Source organism: Bombina bombina, chromosome 8 (genome assembly GCF_027579735.1).
Source record: "Bombina bombina isolate aBomBom1 chromosome 8, aBomBom1.pri, whole genome shotgun sequence".
NCBI classification, from domain to species: domain Eukaryota; kingdom Metazoa; phylum Chordata; class Amphibia; order Anura; family Bombinatoridae; genus Bombina; species Bombina bombina.
In genome coordinates this window covers 232,070,493-232,093,057 of record NC_069506.1, presented here as the reverse complement: position 1 = coordinate 232,093,057, position 22,565 = coordinate 232,070,493, and the positions used below count along the sequence as shown (strand labels likewise).

The 22,565-nt window shown below is 36.0% G+C and overlaps 1 protein-coding gene across 1 annotated transcript; it reads left to right on the top strand.

Moving 5' to 3' along the window:
• The first annotated feature begins 8,331 nt into the window (after positions 1 to 8,331).
• Positions 8,332 to 22,188, top strand: LOC128638139 (ly6/PLAUR domain-containing protein 3-like). The gene is made up of 5 exons (XM_053690002.1): positions 8,332 to 8,486; positions 18,045 to 18,179; positions 18,410 to 18,580; positions 20,382 to 20,528; positions 21,398 to 22,188. The coding sequence occupies exons 1-5, from the start codon at positions 8,408 to 8,410 to the stop codon at positions 21,859 to 21,861; spliced, it is 996 nt and encodes a 331-aa protein (XP_053545977.1). The 5' UTR covers positions 8,332 to 8,407; the 3' UTR covers positions 21,862 to 22,188.
• Positions 22,189 to 22,565: the final 377 nt, after the last annotated feature.

Below are 22,565 nucleotides of genomic sequence, written 5' to 3'. Positions count from 1 at the left end.
ACACCGTCGCCACCTATATTAAATTTATTAACCCCTAATCTGCCCCCCTACACTGTCGCCACCTATAATAAATTTATTAACCCCTATCCTGCCCCCTACTACGCCGCCGCCACTGTAATAAAATTATTAACCCCTAAACCTAAGTCTAACACTAACCCTAACACCCCCCTAACTTAAATATTAATTAAATAAATCTAAATAATATTTTTATTATTAACTAAATTAATCCTATTTAAAACTAAATACTTACCTTTAAAATAAACCCTAATATAGCTACAATATAAATAATAATTATATTCTAGCTATTTTAGGATTTATTTTTATTTTACAGGTACCTTTCAATTTATTTTAACTAGGTACAATAGTTATTAAATAGTTATTAACTATTTAATAGCTTACCTAGCTAAAATAAACTGAAATTTACCTGTAAAATAAATCCTAACCTAAGTTATAATTACACCTAACACTACACTATACTTTAATAAATTATTCCTATTTAAAACTAAATACTTACCTGTAAAATAAACCCTAATATAGCTACAATATAAATAATAATTATATTGTAGCTATCTTAGTATTTATATTTATTTTACAGGTAACTTTGTATTTATTTTAGCTAGTTAGAATAGTTATTAAATAGTTATTAACTATTTAATAACTACCTAGCTAAAAGAAATACAAAATTACCTGTAAAATAAATCCTAACCTAAGTTACAATTAAACCTAATACTACACTATCATTAAATTAATTAAATAAACTACCTACAAATAACTACAATTAAATACAATTACATAAACTAACTAAAGTACAAAATATAAAAAAAGCTAAGTTACAAAAAATAAAAAAATGTTACAAACATTTTAAAAATATTACAACAATTTAAGCTACTTACACCTAATCTAAGCCCCCTAATAAAATAACAAACCCCCCCAAAATAAAAAAAATGCCCTACCCTATTCTAAATTAAATAAAGTTCAAAGCTCTTTTACCTTACCAGCCCTTAAAAGGGCCATTTGTGGGGGCATGCCCCAAAAAGTTCAGCTCTTTTGCCTGTAAAAGAAAAATACAACCCCCCCCCAACATTAAAACCCACCACCCACATACCCCTAATCTAACCCAAACCCCCCTTACAAAAACCTAACACTAATCCCCTGAAGATCATCCTACCTTGTCTTCACTCAGCCGAGCAGCGATGGAACCGAAGTGGACATCCGGAGCGGAAGAAGTTAATCCTCCAAGCGGCGCTGAAGAAATCTTCCATCCGATGAAGTCATCATCCAGGCGGCGCTGAAGAAGTCTTTGATCCGGCCGATGTCATCTTCCAAGAGGCGCTGAAAAGGTCTTCTATCCGGGCGATGTCATCTTCCAAGCCGGGTCTTGAATCTTCCTCCCGCAGACGCGGAACCTCCTTCTTCACCGACGGACTACGACGAATGAAGGCTCCTTTAAGGGACGTCATCCAAGATGGCGTCCCCTCAATTCTGATTGGCTGATAGGATTCTATCAGCCAATCGGAATTAAGGTAGGAAAAATCTGATTGGCTGATGGAATCAGCCAATCAGATTGAGTTTACATTCTATTGGCTGATCGGAACAGCCAATAGAATGCGAGCTCAATCTGATATTACCAATAATGATTAATAACTATTTAATAGCTATTGTACCTAGTTAAAATAAATTGAAAGGTACCTGTAAAATAAAAATAAATCCTAAGATAGCTAGAATATAATTATTATTTATATTGTAGCTATATTAGGGTTTATTTTATAGGTAAGTATTTAGTTTTAAATAGGATTAATTTAGTTAATAATAAAAATCTTATTTAGATTTATTTAATTAATATTTAAGTTAGGGGGCGTTAGGGTTAGACTTAGGTTTAGGGGTTAATAATTTTATTACAGTGGCGGCGGCGTAATGGGGGGCAGGATAGGGGTTAATAAATTTATTATAGGTGGCGACGGTGTAGGGGAGGCAGATTAGAGGTTAATAAATTTATTATAGGTGACAACGGTGTAGGGGGGCAGGATAGGGGTTAATAGGTTTAATATAGGTTGCGGCGGGTTCAGGGAGCGGCGGTTTAGGGGTTAAACTATTTATTTAGTTGCGGAGAGGTGCGGGATCAGCAGGATAGGGGTTAATAACTTTATTATAGAGGGCGACGGTGTAGGGGTGGCAGGATAGGGGTTACTAGGTATACTGTAGGTGGCAGCGGTGTCCGGGAGCGGCGGTTTAGGGGTTAATACATTTATAAGAGTTGCGGCAGGGTCTAGGAGCGGCGGTTTAGGGGTTAATACATTTATAAGAGTTGTGGCAGGGTCTAGGAGCGGCGGTTTAGGGGTTAGTAACTTTATTGAGTTGCGGGGGGCTCCGGGGGCGCCGGTATAGGGATAGAACAGTGTAGTTTAGTGTGGGTGCTTAGTGACAGGCTAGCAATAAAGCTGGGAAAAAGCCGAAGGGCAGCGAGATCGGATGAGTGATAACTCTCACAGTCCGCTGCTCATCGCCCCACGGGTTTTTGACAGCTTTTTTTGATAACTTAGGCGAACGTATTCAAGGTCCGCGGCGGCGAAGGTAGGCGAGCTTAGGCGGGCGTATTGGGCCGGCGAAGGCAGACAAGTAGACGGCTTGATAACTACCCCCCAGAGTATGCTATCTGCATTTATCGATGTGCGGCGGACATGATCCGAAATATCGGATCATGTCCGCTCGCACCATAATAAATTCACCCCAAAGAGATCACCCACATCACTAAACATCATGAGAAGGTTTTTCTATGCTAAAGGGTGCCCCTTTTTTCTCTTAGAGCTACACAAGAGAGGCACAAGACCCTGCTGTAAAAGAGGGTATCTCCAATGAGAGGTTTCATATTCTGGTTATTAGTTATTACTGTTTTTCAGTGGCATTTACACATATGCTGTTAGGTCCAGTGCACCAGAATTTAAACACCATGCCTGCTCAGAGACCTGGTGGTGATATGTATTACGTCTGGAAAGGCTTCATTTGTATTATACAAGCCCCTGCTGACTCTATGGGAGGGTGTGGTGTTTAAACTCACCAGCCCTCACTGCATATGTGCATATGACACTGAAAAACAGTAATAAGTTTTACTAGCAGGGTTTTTGTTAACGGAAGTATATTGCAAACTTGCTTCTATTTCAAACTAATATGCACCATTGTACATTTCAGTTTTGACCTGCATCTCTCTTTAAGCTGTGGAATCTGTTGGCGCTCTACAAATAACCGATAATAATTAAGCTGCTCCAGGTAATGAAACAAATGTATCACCCCCACCTAATCATAAAAAAGTCTCTGTCACCCTAAAATCAAAGAAATAAAAGAAAATACCCCCTCACATCATGAGCAAATGTAAGAGGTTTCTTGCTCTCATGTAATCACCATAGTAATAACGATCATCTATCAACAATCAATTGCCTCGTTTGGTGTTGGTGTCAATGCTTCAACTCACTACTCTCACTTCAACTCACTACTCTCACTTCAACTCACTACTCTCACTTCAACTCACTACTCTCACAACTCACTACTCTCACTTCAACTCACTACTCTCACTTCAACTCACTACTCTCACAACTCACTACTCTCACAACTCACTACTCTCACAACTCACTACTCTCACAACTCACTACTCTCACAACTCACTACTCTCACTTCAACTCACTACTCTCACTTCAACTCACTACTCTCACTTCAACTCACTACTCTCACAACTCACTACTCTCACTTCAACTCACTACTCTCACTAATTAGACATCTGAATGTAATCTGATAAATAATGTAAAAAAGTGTAAGTGTGAAAAATAACTGACATTTTATGGAAAGTCTACATAGGATGATTTATTGGTGGAAGAATTTTATTTGGTTTCTTCTATTTTCCCCTACTCTGAGCATTTGGCAGGGGTAAGAATGTGAGGCAAACAGAAATGTGACACAATCATAAATTAATTTACAAAATGATTCCAGTACCAAGGAGAAACAAATCAAATACACCCTCATTGTAAGGTGCTAAATATCATGTGCTGGGAATTTCTCACAAGTCCCCCAGCTGACTTATTCACAGCAAAAATCCATGCTCATGGCATTAAAAGAAATGACAGTTAAATGTGTAGCCAGCATACATGCTCTATAAATCTACTCTTATTATTATGTCTTATTAAATCTAAAGAATTACCATAAATGAAAAATTTGTTGACAGATTAATAAAAAATAATATTTTACAAGCAAAAGAATTTTATATGAAAAGCATTTTTTTTTTGGGGGGGGGGGGCGATTGTTTCTTAAACAAATGCGCAGCTGTCTTTTGTAACTTTATGATGTATAGAAAAGGTGGAGTACACATTAGGGCATCAAACTACGAGGTGTGGTGGCTTTGAGATCAGCAATAAAACATGTCTAGATTTGGATTTGGGATTCATTCAGGTCTAACCAGATCTGTGTAGTTACCTAAGATTTTAGTCTGGAGATTTATAAACAGTGAAAGTTATCAATTGAAATAATTAAAAACTGAAGTAGAAACAGAAAGGTTTTTAGTAGCTACTTGCAGAGGTGATAGCCAAATGCTTATAGCATAGTTGGCATCATTTGAAGAAAAAATTCCAGTGCCATTTTTCAGAAGAGCATTCCTTTAAGAAGGCAATAAGAGCATTGGCCTTGCCCAACAATGGTTCCCTCCCTGAAACAGACATTTTTTTAATTCACATAATATGCAGATGATATAAATGATAATGTAAACTACATGTGATTTACAGGTTCCATTTTATCAAGTTAGATTAAATATATAACTGTATTATTCTTCCGTCTAAAGTAAAGTGCAGGAGACTCAGATGCAAACAATTATATGCTGCATCCATAAAATGTTCTCAGACACCCAGGACAATAATACTATGGGCTTAATGATCAAAATCTTACCCGCATGGATAGAAATCATGCAAAATCTTTGTGGGTTATTTTATAGCATTTTAGTTTAATTTAAGTCTGTCTCCATGATATCCAAAACCCTGCATAGGGATAAGCAGTTCACAAGGTAACATCTTCCTTTCTAAAATTCTTTGATGGGCCTCACAGTACTGATGAGATGGCTTAGATAATCTCACCAGAGCAGAGAGCTTTAGATCATCACATCCCAAGTGACAAAAAGTCAAAAACCATGGCTGTCCCGGGAAAATCAGGACATCTGAGAAGTATATTATAAAAAAGAAAGTGCACTAATAGTCTAAGATAATGTTTCTCGATTCCAGTTTGGACCCCTAAAATGGCCATATTTAAAGGATTTTTCTACATGAGCTCAGGTGACAGTTATAATCATTGAACAAATGAACAGCCTTTCGAGCATATTTATCAAGCTCCGTATGGAGCTTGATGCCCTGTGATTCCGGCGAGCCTTCAGGTTTGCCAGAAACAGATGTTATGAAGCAGCAGTCTGCTCTGAGGCCTGCTCTGAGGCGGCGGACAGAAATCAACCTGATCTAATACAATCAGGTTGATTGACACCTCCTGCTAGCGGTTGATTGGCCGCAAATTTGCTGGGGGAGGCATTGCACCAGTAGTTCACAAGAACTGCTGGTGCAATGATAAATGCTGCCGACAGCGTATGCCATCGATGTGCAGCGGACATGATCCGCAATATTGGATAATGTCCACTCGCACCATAATAAATAGGCCCCTTAGAAGGGAAATTGAATAGGACTGGAATTGAAAAACACTGCTCTGAGAAAACCTGTTACTATAGGCTTGCCTTCTGTGAATCTGGGAAGTGTTTTTTTCTGCCATAAAACCCAAAACAGATTAAGTATAATATTTAAAATACTTTCCAATGTATCAAATCTACTTTGTTCTTTTGATATACTTTATTAAAAAGCAGGTAGGAAGGTGTAGGAGTGTGCACGTGACCGAAGCAATATATAGCAGCAGTTTATATAACTATGTTAAACATTTGCAATAGCAGTAGGTGGCAGCAGTGTTTCCTGTCTTGTACTGTTCCAGACATGCACACACTACCTATCTAGATATCTCAAAATCAACAGGTCCAGGCTGATATATGCAGCTCATAAGCCAATGCATGAAGTGCTGAAGGGATTTATATCTGCTTGCAATATTTCACACTTCGGCAGCCATACTGCCTTAGAATTCCATTTAAAAAAAACAGGTGATAATACAAAAATGCTTGAATTCTCTCTCCAAATCTTCTCTATCTACTAGCAGGCATGCACCATCATTATAAGCAATGGAGGAAATAGAGCCAGATAGCAGTGCAGGAAAAGAGTACTTGTATATTCATAATGCATAATTTTTATTTATTTTTTTGGTCCAATTAAAGGTTTCGGGCCGATTTAACAAAGAAAGGTCTGTCTGACATGGTCCATTCAGCGGATCATGTCCAACAGATATCGCTGAATGCTGACAGCATACGCTGTCTGCATTTAACATTGCACAAGCAGTTCTGGTGAACTGATTGTGCAATGCCGCCCCCTGCAGATTAGCAGCCAATCAGCCGCTAGCAGAGGGTGTCAATCAACCCGATCTTATCGGATCTGGTTGATTGCTGTTCACGACTCAGAGCAGGCGGACGAGTTAAGAAGCAGCGATTTTAAAACCACTGCTTCTTAATTCCTCTTTCTGGCGAGCCTGAAGGCTCACGCGGAAACAGATGCATTGGGGCCGGTTGACGGTTTGTTAAATTGGCCCCTTCATCTATTTTTATGTCTCTAGGCACACACACAGTACCCCTTAAAGGGATATGAAAATTTGTCTTTCATGAGTCAGATAGAGCTTCTGATTTTAAACAGCTTTCTAATTTACTTCTATTATCAATTTTCTTTGTTCTCTTTGTATCTTTTGTTGAAATGTAGGGACGTATGCTTGGGAGCTGGCCCATTTCTGGAGCAGTATATGGCAGCAGTTTTGCAAGAATGTTATACTTTGCAAGAGCACTAGATGGCAGCACTAATTTCTGCCATGCAGTGCTCCAAATACCTACCGGGTATCTCTCCAACACAAAATATCATGCGAACAAAGCACATTTGATAATAGAAGAAAATTGGAAACTTTTTAAACATGGTATACTCTGTCTAAATCACAAAAGAAAATGTTTGGGTCTCATATCCCTTTACGTTTAATTACATTTAACAAAATGCTTAACCCATTAAATTGTCACTAGTGGGAGGGGGGTTTGGAGCTAATCACAGCTCCCCCTGCACTTACCTGGGATTACGAGGCCACAGTCACATTTCATGTTTACTAAATAAAAAATCAAGTAATACTATTTCATTTTTGTTGTGAAGCGCTGGAATAAATGCATGCAGTAAGCATCATGCATCTCCAGTCTAGGCTTATGTTGATATTTTATTGATATTATTAGACACAATAAGATCTTCTTTGTTGTTATGAAGTAATGGTGACATTTTTTTTACCTTGCTTTGCCCCCATTTATAGTCAGATTTATTTTTAGACATTTCTGTCTCTTATGTATTGTTTGCCCACTGTGCACATAATTGAAATAAAGCTTGGACTGGAAATATACTGAGTTATGAAATAGATTATTGCATAAAATTAGACCAGGTACATCACAGCAACAAAGCAATATGCAAGTCTCTGCTTGCAGGGAACAATTTGTTAAAGTGTGAATGGGAGTCTGTAGGAGAGAGTTAAACTACAGTAGCTGTGTGTGTACAGATGGATCCCAACATGTTTTAGGTATTACAAAGTTTTATTGTTTTTTTTTTTCAATAAGAATATAGAGAAGAAATCATATTGTATGGTGCGTTGTTGTGCTATACTATTACTATAGCTAAGTACAGTGTTAGGTGGATTCAGTTTTTAAAGGAACACTAAATCTGATTCAGATGCAGGTGCATTCAATTAAAACAAGTTTTTTACTTATATTATCAAGTTGAACACAGCATTTTTATATGCACACTTGCTGAGGCACCAGCTCCTAATAAACACATGCCAGAGTTCATAGAATATATGTATAAGAGTCTGTGATTGGCTGATAGATGTCACATTATACAGCTGATAGGGAAATTAAAGACAACTTTGAAATTAGATTATTTGATTATACAGTTCTACTGTTCTACTGTATGTAATGGTCCTTAAAGGAGGGCAGAGTTTTGGATCATTTTGTGTTTTCTGGAAAAGAGGCATTTTAGTTCTGTATTATAGTAGACAAAGCCATTTGGGAATCTGGGTTGGGATAAGTACGTGTTAAAAGGATGCTGCAGGGCAAGTTGGAGGGTGAAACTATACTGCTGATGCTTCTGTTTGAAAGGGAGTCTCCCAATATAACTTGTGTAATTTAGTCAACAATAATGATATACAATAAAGCAGAACTGACAGATCTCTGCTTGCAGCTGACGGAACATTATTCTCCTTTGTCCTAAACAAAAAAGCATCAATGAATTTGCAGTGGGTATGGAAGGGAAAGGTTCCTATTATAACTACCATCTGTTTAATGTCCACACTGATAATACAAGGTAAGCAATCCTTCCCTTGCATAGAGTGAAACAAGTGTGTGTAATATAAATGACACAAACAGCTACCTGTATTAGATAAAGGATTATTTAGAGTCACCTGTTATAGACTAATGTACTGTTTATACTATAGAAGCCATTTAATTATTAAAGTAAAGATTGACCATATGTCTAGTACGAGTAGGTTAAATTATATTATAGTAAGAGTCTCTGCTACATTTAGTAGTAGGCAGTTTTGTGTGCACTGAATATAGTTTCTATAATCTAATAATACAAGTATCCCTTCAATAGAGTTGTACACTTCAGAAATTTATATTACATACTGAAAGGTTACACGATTCTAGAATATTGATACTGTATAACAAAGATAAAATATAGATCTGAGTAGCTGAATTAGTCTAGTAATTTAGATACAAAAATATCAGGAATGTAGTTGGTATTTGAAAGATGTTTTTATTCTAGCATTTTACGTTATGTTATTAAAGGGACACTAAACCCAAAAATTTTCTTTCATAATTCAGATAGAGAATACATTTTTCAGCAATATTCCAATTTACTTCTATTATCTATTTTGCTTCATTCTTTAGATATCCTTTGTTGAAGCAATAACAATGCAAATGGGTGAGCCAATCACACGAGACATCTGTGTGCAGCCACCAATCAGCAGCTACTGAGTCTATCTAGATATTCTTTTCAGCATAGGATATCAAGAGAATGAAGCAAATTAGATAATAGATGTAAATTAGAAAGTTGTTTAAAATTACATGCTCTTTCTAAACCATGAAAGAAAAAATTTGGGTTTCATGTCCCTTTAAGCCAGTTGTATCTCTTTCTCAGATTTAAATACACTGGAAAGTTTAAACATTTAACAGTAACTGGTTTGACAGAGTTCCTTAGTTATATCGTTTGTATTAAAACATTGATGATTGGAGGCTTAGACGTCTAATGGTAGAAATGATTGTCAACGGGAATATCATGGCAAGTGTTCACAATGTATGGAACAGTATTCATCTATTCTGCACACAATTATTGGCAGTATAAAATATATATGCAATGCCATCTGCTTAATGAAATGTGCTCATGATTTTACCAATGGTACACATGATTTAATAAAACATGTACATAAAACAGCACTTAGGAAAAACATGCACACGTAAATTTGGTAAATCATGTGCATGTTTAGCTAAATTGTGAGCAGGATTCAAACAAAAAAATAAAATAAAACACAAAGTGGCCACTCTGTGACTACATACATTTGACATCTCAAATTGTACTACTATTTGCTATTCATATTTTAAATATTCTAGTGTTTCTGTTCGGCATTCACTTGGAATTTTAAAACAAATAAATTACTATAATCCGTTTTATTAGCTACAAATGTTGGCAATAACAGTAGTTTGTAGATTTATGACAGGGATTTTCTATGAAGGTTGGAGACCCCTTGTTGTTAAAAAATATAAAAAACAAGGTAAGAATGTGTTACCTTTGTAATAAGTAGGAAATTAAATTAGCTGTGCTGAATCAGGTGCAGGGTGTTCATTTGAAGGAACATTTAACTTAAATTAAACCCAATTTTTTTTTCTTTTATGGGTCAGATAGAGCAGTAATTTTAAGCAACATTCTAATTTACTTCTATTATCAAATTTTCTTTGTTCTCTTGATATTCTTTTGTTGAAACGCAGGGACGTATGCTTAGGAGCCGTCCCATTTCTGGAGCATTATATGGCAGCAGTTTTGAAAGAATGTTATCCATTTGCAGGAGCACTATATGGCAGCACGATGTCCTGTCATGTAGTGCTCCAAATGCCTAGGTAGCTCTTCAAAACAGAAGAAGAAAAAGCAAATTTGATAATAGAAGTAAATAGGAAACTTTTTATAAAATGGTTTGCTTAAAGTGCCAGTAAACCTAAAAAATAATGTTATATAATTCTGCACATAGTGCAGAATTATATAACATTATATGAGTGCTAGCTTTATAAAACCTAATATATCCGGTAAACTTTTCTAAACAAGCAGGGTTTTCCAGACCCGCCCTCTGTGCTCTACTGAGCGGTGTCTGGTTTTCCCTCAGAGCGCATTTGGCCAGCTGTCTAGTAACAGCCCAGCCCGACCGTGCCATTAAACTTAATGCAGCTCGCTGCTGCTCTAGGAGCGAACTGCCTTGAGTGTAATGGCGCGGTCGGGCCGGGCTGTTACTAGACAGCTGGCCAGATGCGCTCTGAGGGAAAAGTTATTGTAAGGGTTAACTTGAGGTAATAATCCCTCTGTAGGGTGGTGAGTGTCTCTAAGGTGATGATTCTTGTTTTCCTGCTAGTGACCTGTAAAGAATAGCAAAATAGTGCAATATAGCTAAAAACAATGATAAAAAAATGAAATAAGGCTTACCAAATTCTGTCAACGCGTTTCGGCCCTCAATAGTGGGCCTTTATCAAGACTCATTTTTTGATCATTGTTTTTAGCTATATTGCACTATTTTGCTATTCTTTACAGGTCACTAGCAGGAAAACAAGAATTGTCACCTAAGAGACACTCACCACCCCACAGAGGAATTATAACTCAAGTTAATCCTTACAATAACATATTTTGGCTTCATCACCAAGAATCTACTTCTGATTTCTTCACATCTTTTCTTATTTTTCCATTTTATCACTCCACACATTTTATTGTTTATATTTTTGGATTTTTTTGGATCTTTTTTATCTAATTTTTGATAATCACCTTTTTTCATTTTTTCATTTGTGCATTTAAAATTTTTGAGCACTTCATATTTTTGGAACACCATCATATCACAGTTCATCACCATCACCATTTGGAATACGCTATCTTTGGAACACTTCATATTGTTTTATCACACACTGATCTATATGGAACTCTAGTTGTGTTTTTTTTTTCTCATAAGGTGCCCCTTACAGAAATTGACTTTTCTTAGAAGACATCTAGTTCATTTAATTTAATTTTATCCATATTATTTTGTTTTTAACATTGTATGTACTGTTCATTTTATACTGTTCATTTTATATTGCGCATTTTATCACTCTCTATGTATTTTATCCCCTAACCAGGGACCTATAGACACTTGTGTACACATTTCTATATTTCATTAAATTATTGTTTTAATCCATTACCTCTTTGGCGCTCTTAAAACTAAATCATATAAATACATATAACATATACCCCTATGTGCAGAACATTGGAATGTGAAATATTTACAGTAAATACATAACTAAAACAATTATTAAAAATTAATATTGCATGAATATGATTTTACATGTTTTTATCTACTTAACAGCAAAGGGCTCCAATGCATATATATATATATATATATATATATATATATATATATATATATATATATATATGTGTGTGTATTTTATGTGTTTATATGTGTATATATGTCTGTAAATACATATATACACACAAATACAAATGTATACTTATATAGACATATATATGTATGTTGTATACAGTATACAACAGAAGTGAGTAGACCCCAGTGCAATAAAACGTACATGTCAAATGATTCAAAATTGTATCACCTAACAGTAACTGCATAACTTCTAAGTTTTACAGTAGGGTATTTGCTCTTATGTAAAATTAAAAACTAACAGTTTAGATTTACTATATTAAAAATAACAGCCCCACAGCAGGAACTCAATGCAACAAAAGTCAGTGCACCTTTTATTACTGAGATTCAAATCTTTTATTTTTTCAATACTTTGTATGTCCAACTTTATTTTTGATGACTGACTCAATCCTCCTCGCATGGAGTACACCAGTGTCGCACAAATTTCTGGAGAGATGTTCTGCCATTCTTCACAGACTCTCTTTGCTGGAGGGGTTGTGTTCCTTTACATTTTTCTTTAAAATACCCTAAAGGTGTTCTATTGGATTCAAGTCAGGCGACATACTTGCCAGATCAAAGTTTTCACTTTTTTCTCCTTTAGAAACTCCTTTGTAATATTGGCAGTGGATCATTATCATGTTGGAATATTCATCCTCTGCCAAACTTCTGGAGACTGGGAGTCATCTTGTCAGCCAGTGTTTTGGTATATTGCAGGCTTTCATGGTGCCATCTATAAATGTCATCTCCCCAACACATTTTGCAGTCATGCAACCCATATCATCACACTCCCACCTCAATGCTTCACTGTTGGGACTATGCATTCACTGTAATGATCCTGACCAGGTTCAAACCAAGCATGTTTCACCCCATCTGAGCCGAAAAATTGTATCTTGGTCTTGGTCATCTTACCAAAGAATGTGCTTGCAGTATTCATCATGCTTTTCATGTTATTTAGCAAAGTTTAATCTTGCAGTTTTGTGCCGAAGACCAAGCATGGGTTTTTCCTTGGATGCTGTCCATAAAATTGACATTATGCAATGCCCTTAGCACTGCCTGACCTGTCACAGAAGCTCCAATTTCTATCAATAATCCCTGAGCCAAATCTGAAGCAGAGGACATTGAGAAAGGCTCTGGTGAGAGCCGAAATGTTTGGATAAAGTTTTTTGCTTGTTCATTAAAGGCTTTTTGGATACAAATCCCTGTTTGATTTTCCTGCTCTGGGGATCTCTATACACAGTAGCCGTGCATGGTGTTCCTTGGGACTTGCAATATATATATATACACACATATCAATTATTAGACGTATATGTATGTATGTCTATGTTAATGCCCTTTGCTGCCTTTGATTTTCTAATACCCGAGACCTCATATCTTTGAGTCTTTATAATTTTTGTGTGCAATATATTATTTAAACAATTTTTATTAGTGTTATTATGAGTGTGAGTGTACTTTGTAACGTATGTTTAATTTGTTTTGTGACACTTTTTAGTTTTGCAAAATAGTTAACCAGAGAGTAAATTGCCATTGTGCTCAAGTGATCACGTTTACTTTCAACTTGTAATACCAGCAGTAAGCCGGATGAGCGCAAACCCTCGCGATATACCCCTTATAAATCGGGAGCAAACATTTGCGCTCCATTCTTAATCTAGACCTTGATGTGACCGCAAATCTTGCATTTTCGCTTGATCTTCACACACTAGATGAAAGATGTGACTGATTTATTACTTTCCAGTAAATCAGTTACTCCCTGCAGCTGCACCTGATGTCTCTCAGCAGTTTTTGCATCCTTTTATTTGTAAATTTTAAATTGCTGAATTATCCTTAGATGGAGTAGAGCAACAGGGAGGATTAGAAGGTGCTCAGTTCTGGACATGTTAATCTTTAGGTGGTGTGAGGCCATACAGCAAGAAATGCCAGATAAACAGTCGCTGACATGAGATAGGACAGAGGGAGACAGAGCAGGGGTGGAGCGTTAGATCTGAGTATCACATATATTTATATTTATGTATTTCTGAATAAATAGAGCATATTCTTCTTTGTGAAGAACATTGGAGTGTGAAATATTAATATTTTCATGTAAGGTTAGCGCACTTGAGAATACGCGATTGAGTTTGCGCATGAGTTGGGTGTTGGTTTTTATCCACTTTTTTACTTCTATGGGGGAATAGGTTATCACGCTCATTGTATTCTAAGTTATGCTTTTTACACATGTCAGGTTAGTGTGCAAGAACTGTTTACTTTCATCTTATAATATGAGTGCAACCCGGCGCATGCAAAAAGCTTTCTTCTAGCAAAGTTAACTCTCGAGCTGGGGTGTTAGATAGTGCTCCACTTGTAATCTGGCCCCATAAAAGGAGTAACTCCCTGAAAGGCCTATGTTGCACGTTGGTCATATTGTTAATGTATGTGATTAGCTGTGCGGCGGTAGGGATATGATTTAAAGGGACACTAAACCCATTTTTTTTTCTTGATTCAGATAGAGCGTGCAATGTTAAGCAACTTTCTAATTGAATCCTATTATCAATTTTTCTTCGTTCTATTGCTATCTTTATTTGAAAAAGAAGGCATCTAAACTAAGGAGCCAACCAATTTTTGGTTCAGGACACTGGACAGTACTTGTTTAATGGTGAGTGAATTTATCCACCAATCAGCAAGAACAACCCAGGTGGTTCACCAAAAATGGACCGGCATCTAAACTTACATTATTGCTTTTCAAATAAAGATACCAAGAGAATGAAGAAAATTTGATAATAGGAGTAATTTAGAAAGTTACTTAAAATTGCATGCTCTATCTGAATCATGAAAGAAAAAATTTGGGTTAAGTGGGTTAAGTGTCCCTTTAAAATAAAAAGAGCATGACTTTGCCATTTGTGTGGTTGCTTTGTTTGGTGTATCAGTTACATGGTTTGTTGATATGCATCTACTACTATCGGTAGATCAAAAATCTTATGGCAGTTATCCACCTTGGAAATTTTTGATCATTTTGTTAAGGAAATAAAAAAAAGTTTCTGTTCCGGTTTTCTGATATTGAAACATTTTCCTTAAAACCTTAGAGAAAATCAGTGTAATTGCTTATCTACATATATTTAATGGATCAAATCTTAAAGAGATATGAAACCCCAAAATGTTGTTTTGTGATTCAGATAGAGAATACCATGTGATTCAGACAGAAAATACCATGTGATTCAGGCAGAGAATACCATGTGATTCAGGCAGAGTATACCATGTGATTCAGACATAGAATACCATGTGATTCAGGCAGAGTATACCATGTGATTCAGACATAGAATACCATGGGATTCAGACAAAGAATACCATGGGATTCCGACAGAGAATACCATGTGATTCTGGCAGAGCATACCATAAGATTTAGACAGAGAATACCATGTGATTCAGACAGAGGAGCGTAAATGTAAATGCAATATTGCAGTGCTTTTCTTCCCTGGAATTCATATTTCAAGTGGCGCACTTTATATAACTGCAAATTTGTTACGCGAGCTCACTGTAAAGCTCCCCATATGTTCTATGAGCAAAGTTGAGTGGCAATGTCTGCTCGTATTACAAGATGAAAGTAAATGTGATTGCTCAAACGCAATCACATTTAAAGAGACACTGAACCCAATTTTTTTATTTCATGATTCAGATAGAGCATGCAATTTTAAGCAACTTTCTAATTTACCCCTATTATCAAATTTTTCTTTGTTCTCTTGCTATCTCTATTTTAAAAGCAGGAATGTAAATCTTAGCAGCCAGCCCATTTTAGGTTCAGCACCATGGATAGCTCTTGCTTATTGGAGGCTTACATTTACCCACCAATAAGCAAGCATAACCCAGGTTCTCAACCAAAAATGGGCCGGCTCCTATGCTTCACATTCCTGCTTTTTAAATAAAGATAGCAAAAGAACAAAGAAACATTTAAAATAAGAGTAAATTAGAAAGTTTCTTAAAATTGCATGCTCTATCTGAATCATATAAGAAAAAAACTGGGTTTAGTGTCCCTTTAATGCTCCAACTTTTTACGCAACCTGAAAGTTTGTGTAAAGAGTTTGGCCGGAGGAAACAGTTGGAATAAACTACTCTTTCAACCTCTAAACCGACACACTCCCACATAACAAACTACGCCTCTACACTATTAACCCCTTAATTGCCACAGCCCCCTCTGCAAAGTAACCCTCTACACTAATAACCCCTAAATTGCCACAACCCCAACCACAAAGTAAACCACTACACTATTAACCCCCAACCCAGCACAACTCCCACCGCAAAGTAACCCACTACACTATTTACTCCTAAACCACCACAACCCCTACTGCAAAGTACCCCACTATACTATTAACCCCTAATGTGCCACAACCCCCACTACAAAGTAACCCACTACATTATTTACTTGGGCATTTCCCCTAGAAAGGCATTTAGCTCTTATGCTGCACAAAAAGAAAAAGAAAAAAACTATTCTAAAAAAAAAAAGCACCCAAAAAAATCCTAGATGGTTCTCACCAAAGTTGAATCCGGCTCCTACGTGGTGGCAGCAGTCCATCTTCATCCCGGGCCGTTCATCTTCCTCCCGGCAGCAGCTCTTCTATCTTCTTTCATCTTCTTTTCTTCTTATCTTTAGAACTTCCATCCCCGACATCCTCATCATGCGGTCACCCACTGCTTACTGAATTTTTATGCAATGTACCCCTTTTATATTGGGGTACCCTTGCATTTCAATTGCCTGATGTTAATTTTGAAATTAAAATGAATGAAAGCTTTTCCTGTAGACTGCTTGGAATTTGAAAATGAAAATCAGCCAATAGGAATGCATGGATATCCCTATAAAGGGGGTACCTCACATTCAAAATTCAGTGTGCAGAAGGTGACCGCATGTAGAGGATATCAGGATGGAGGATCTAAAAATAAGAAGAAAAGAAGATGGGTGAAGATAGAAGACGCCAGGATGAAGATGGACCACCGCCGCCAATATGAAGATGGACTGCCACCACCGGAATGAAGATGGACCACCGCCATCACTTAGGAGCCAGATTCAACTTTGGTGAATACCATCATTTTTTTAGAAAAGTTTTTTTTATCTTTTTGGGTAGCAAAATAACTAAATGCTCTTTCAAGGACAATGCCTAACCAAATGCCCTTTTCGGGCAATTTTTAATTTAGGTTTTATTAGATAACCTTTTTTGGGGGGGGGCTGATACTTGTATTGTAGAATGGTGTAGTGTTTTTTATGTTAGTGTTAGTACAAGATTTATTATTTTTATTTTATTGTTTAAAGTTGGGCTTTAGTTTTAGAATAGGCATAACTTAATTTGTTTCTTTTATTCTGTAATGGTATTTTTTTTTATTTTCTGTAATGGTAACTTTTTCTTTTTTCATGTAATGTTATGTGGGTTTTTTTTTATGTAATGTTAGGTTTTTTTTCCCCAGTAATGTTAGGTTTTGGTAACTTAGGGCGTGGCTAGGGGGGTTAGCTGGTTAGGTGGTTTACATGTTATTTTGTGATGGGGTTGTGGTGGTTTAGGAGTTATAGTGTAGAGGGGTATTTTGTATTGGGGGTTGTAGCAGTTTTGGAGTTAATAGTGTATAGGGGTATTTAGCAATGGGGGTTGTGGTGGTTTAGGGGTTAATAGTGTAGAGGGGAATTTTGCAATGGGGCTTGTGACAGTTTAGGGGTTATTAGTGTAGTGGGAAACTTTGTGGTGGGCTATGTGGCGTTTTAGGGGTTAATAGTGTAGAGGGGTATTTTGCAATGTGGGTGTGTGGCGTTTAGGGGTTGTTAGTGTACTGCGGTATTTTATGGTGGGCTTTGAAGCATTTTAAGGGTTATTAGTATAGTGTGAGGAACTTTTCGGTGAGCTACAGTATGTGACGAATAAGGGGTTGTTAGAGAGGGGGCCTATGGTGATTCTGGTTAGCCAGCAAATTAGTTTTTTCTGCTTTTCTCGCTCCATAGAAGTCTATGGGTGAGTACGTTAAATGCGGGTGCAATATTCTAACTTCGGCTCTTTGCACATGTAGGGTTAGCATGCAAGCGAAAAAATGTTTACTTTCAACTTGTAATATCCACGTTACTCATTGCGTGCAAGGACCCCGAAGTCGAGTGGAGTTAAAGTGTGAGCAGAAAGATAAATAGCACTCTACAGATAATCTAGCACATAGTGTTTGCTGTTAGAATGTGAATATGATTGCTGCTTTACTTTGCATCTACTTGTTTGTCTTGATAGGTGTCCTGTCTCAGCCGTTGGAATGTATCCATTGCATTGACCGTGATGACAATGGTTGCTCTGAAGGAAATGCTACAAAAATTGTATGTCAAGAGAATGAACCATGTATTGAGCTTGTTACCTCTGTGGAGACAAGTAAGTTTAAGCTATACAAGTCATTTACTAAAATGTTTTAAAGTTGTATATAAATTCCATTACACCTGAAAGACATATCATTTTTTACATAGTATATATAAAATTTCAAAGATGAAATGCTTTAAATGCATTAGAATCAAGTCCCTGTGTCCTTAGTAATTATTTTCCTTCAGCTGTGCTTGGAACGAATTTGTCTATAAATTGTGCTCAGTATATACCTTGTCCAACAGGTCATGATCAATTCACCATGCTGATAAAAGGATGTGGCAAAGGAGGGGTAGGAAGGTTGGATAAAGCCATCAACTTCCATGGGATCACCATGTTTGTCCAATTCCATCAATGCGACAGCAGCTTGTGCAACACCAACATGGAACTTAAAAACTACCAGCTTTTACCTCCAGGTAAAATACATATTGATAAAATAATGATAAGTTCATGAGAGATTTAGACTATACAGAGTGAAAGCAATCACAATATGTAGGAGCGACAGTTCCATATAAACATCATGGAGCAAAATTATAATTGTATATGAGAAAGTAGAAAAAATAAACATATTACTTTTATAATAAGATCATGCTCTTGCTTCCCATTCTGGGCTAAATTAAGAGTGGTGCACTAACTTTTGGGCACAAGTGATAACTTCTATGTTCAAATGTACTTTGTTCTCTTGGTATCCCTTGTTAAAAAATAATATGCACATATCCTACACTAATGGAAACAAGCTGCTGATTGGTGCCTGCACACATTTGTCTCTTGTGATTGGCTAACTAGATGTGTTCAGCTAGTTGCCACTAGTGCAAAGCTTTTCCTTCAGCAAAGGATACTAAAATAATGAAGCAAATTTGATAATAGAAGTAAATCTAAATTTGTTTAAAATTGTATGTTCTATCCAAATCATAAAAGAAAATGTTGGGGTTTCCTGTCTCTTTAAAAATGTTCCAACTTAATTTTTAAAAAGTTTATTTCAAAAACAAAGATACCATTGTGATTAGAACATTAGAGTCTGCCTATATGTTAAATGTAAAACAGCAAGATTTACTGGCACTTTAATAAAGTGTGTAACTGTTTATTTACTGTATTTCACATTCCAATGTTCTCCACATAGGGAAATATGTATTTTAAATAGATATTCCTATATATATATTTATATATATTTATATATATATATATATATATATATACACACACATTTATTTATATATATATATATATATATATATATATATGTATATATATATATATATATATATATACATACATAGATATACTACGTATATTTTACAAAAAAATCATATATATATATATATATAAATATTTATTTAAGAATACATAGAACATATTCTGCTTTGTGAAGAACATTGGAATGTGAAATATTCATATTTCATGTCAGGTTAGTGCACTGGAGTAAACACAATCGTGTTTACGAGCAAGTAAGGGTGTTATTTTCCACTTTTCATACTCCATTGAATTCTAGGGGGAATGCGTTAACACTTTCACAATATTTGAAGTTCAGGGTCGGGTTAGCACTTCTGCAAAAACTTTTTACTTTCAACATTGGTATTGGTAATACATGTGCCACAGGACGCAAGCAAAAATCTTACTTCTAGCAAAGTTAACGCGAGCAAAAGCGCAAATGACTGCTTCACTCATTTTCTGATCTACACTAGTGGGAGCTAGCTGCTGATTGGTGCCTGCACACGATTAGATGTGTTCATCTGGCTGCCAGTAGTGCAATCCTGTTCATTCAGCAAAGGATAACAAGATAATGAAGCATCTTTGCTAATAGAAGTAAATTGGAAAGTTGTTTAAAATGTTATGTTCTATTCAAATCACAGCAAAAAAATAATCTATAACAATAGTAGGGACGGTAAAATATTTTTTCTGCAATGTTTTATAAGCACTGCTGCTAAAAAGGCTTATCTTCAATCGTTTTCAAAAGTTGTTCAAATGCTATTTTCCTTCCTGACCTGCACTACCAGCTCCTCTCTAAATAGCAAGTCTTTTTTGGGTGATTGAGCCAATCAAATGCCTTCCCTATAGGTTAAACAGAGATATTGCTCACTGCTTTCTTTCTGCAATTTTGTTTTTTATATAAATAGATCTACTGCCTAAGTGTTATGGCATCTTCTAATTCACTGCTAAATATTATGTTACTGCTTTAACAATACATTATTTGAACAATACTGCTATTACCTATTCCAGATACCACAAACAGACAGCCTAATCAGGTGCAATGCTACAGCTGTGTTGGAAAGACAGAGGAACGGTGCACAACTTCAAATGCTCCTGATAAGACCTGCTTCAACAATTTTGAGTCATGCTTTGATGGGAAAGCCTCCATAACCATTGGTAAAACTTCCTTTACTTAGACAGGTGGTTAGAGAGCATATAAAGTTTACTCTTTCACATAATCTCAGAAATGTACTCTAATTTTACTTTCAATTACATTCAAGATACTAGAAGTGCTGAGGTTCTTAGATGTTGTTTGATAATGGCAATGTATATCCTTCAAACACACTCATTAAAGTGATTGTAAACTTAAGCTATGCTGTCAACAATATTTGTAATAAATAAGTAAAGGATGGGCACTTTCGTTGATTAAAATCATTAACATATAAATAATCACCCTTTCATTTTCTTATATATTCGCCATTCCTCTGTCCAAAATGCATGGTTTATTTCAGTGTAAAATGTCAAATCACGCTTTAGCCAACCCTAACACGTCCCCTTTAGCATCAAAACCAGGGGCATTATTATTAACTTACTTGGCGCCAAAGGGGCGTGTTACGATTGGCTACGATTTTTGTTTTGTTTTGGGATTTTTTAGCATGCTGGTGAGAGTAAAAAGAGGAGCTCTGAATCACAAAGCACTTACTCAGGTTAAGACATTTTTAGGTAAAATAGCTTCCTTTTTCATATTCATATGATATTTCCTAGTCAGCTTTTTACTTTCAAGTGATTTAGCACATGGATTGTACGTCTCTTTCATTTCTGAACACCAATAATAATTGCAATAATAATTAGCACTTCACGGTTATGTGATTATTTTATTAGGGAGTGTAGCTATTTCAGTTCCACATTAGAGTACTTTGTTCATGTAGACATATTTTTAATTTCTATTTATGTATTACTGTGCATAATTACTAACTTTTTAATAATTGCTAATAAATTAATTTTCTTTTTTTGTTATTTTGTTTTATTTTATGTTTGTTTTCTAGGAAATGAAACACAAGTTATACCTATTAAGAGCTGCAGCACAAGAAATGTTTGCCCCCGACAGCTTCTAACACTTGGAAGTGCAACATTTGGAATTCAAGGAGCCTGCTGTAGAGGAAATCTATGTAACCAGGACCTCTCCAACCAGACACAGTATGAAAGCGGCCCCCCACTGCTTCTGTTGGAGGATCTTATTGAAAAAAAGACAACCACCGTGAACACAACTGCCTGGCTAACCACTGAACACCAACACAATTACTCAACTGCCTATCCCCTTGAGCTCACCACTCCGCACCTGTACAACCATTCAATGGCAACCAAAAAGACACCCATAAAGATTGGAAGGGTAGCTGATACTAATTCAACTGTTGTTTCAGTTAATCATAATGATCATTCCAACACTGGCCCTAAAATTATCATCAACCTTTGCCTTTTCCTCTTAGTTCAGTTTCTACATTTAGTTTAAGCTCACTGTATATTTTCATATCTGCTATTGTTGTAGAATTGTGCTGGATCCTGCTTAATGAAGTCAATGGGACAATAGGCCTTAGACGCACAAAGTTCCCAACTTGATAATCTGTCCTCCTGTCTTCTAAGCGAGAGAATGTAATGTGTTCCAGCGCTGAATAAAGCTTTATCCAGCACAGGAGCGAGCTACATTTGTCTGAAATGAGTGACTGAGTGGGTTGTAATTAGAAAAACTCAGCACCAACCAGGAGGCATTTTCAATTGTAAATGGATGACTTTTTGGGGGATATACAATATACATGTGGAAAACATTTATTTTAAAAGATTACTGCCTCACTGTATCAGTTAATTGTGCACAAACTGCACAAATATTGATTACAAAAAAAGTTTATATTTACTGACCCAATAGTAAACTAAACATATTTTTCCAATAATAAAGATGATTTAAAATCTCTGTTAAATTAAATATACAGAAATTCTATGTCATTGAACCAGTACTGCTGATTAGCTTGTTCTAATTGGCTGGTAGAGACAATTGTCACATCTGTTTGATAATCAATGGGTCATTAAAGTCAAAATTAAACATGTATAGCTCAGATAAAGCATTAAAAACTTTTTTTAGTTTACTTTTAATATCAAATTTGCTTATTTTTCTTGGTATCCTTTATTTAAAAACATTACACTTATGTAGGAACCAATAGC

Coding starts and splice junctions, on each gene's coding strand:
- LOC128638139 (XM_053690002.1), top strand. CDS start 8,408: ATGAATTTGCAGTGGGTATGGAAGGGAAAGGTTCCTATTATAACTACC. Junction 8,487..18,044: donor GTCCACACTGATAATACAAG/GTAAGCAATCCT, acceptor TTGTCTTGATAG/GTGTCCTGTCTCAGCCGTTG. Junction 20,529..21,397: donor GAAAGCCTCCATAACCATTG/GTAAAACTTCCT, acceptor TTTGTTTTCTAG/GAAATGAAACACAAGTTATA.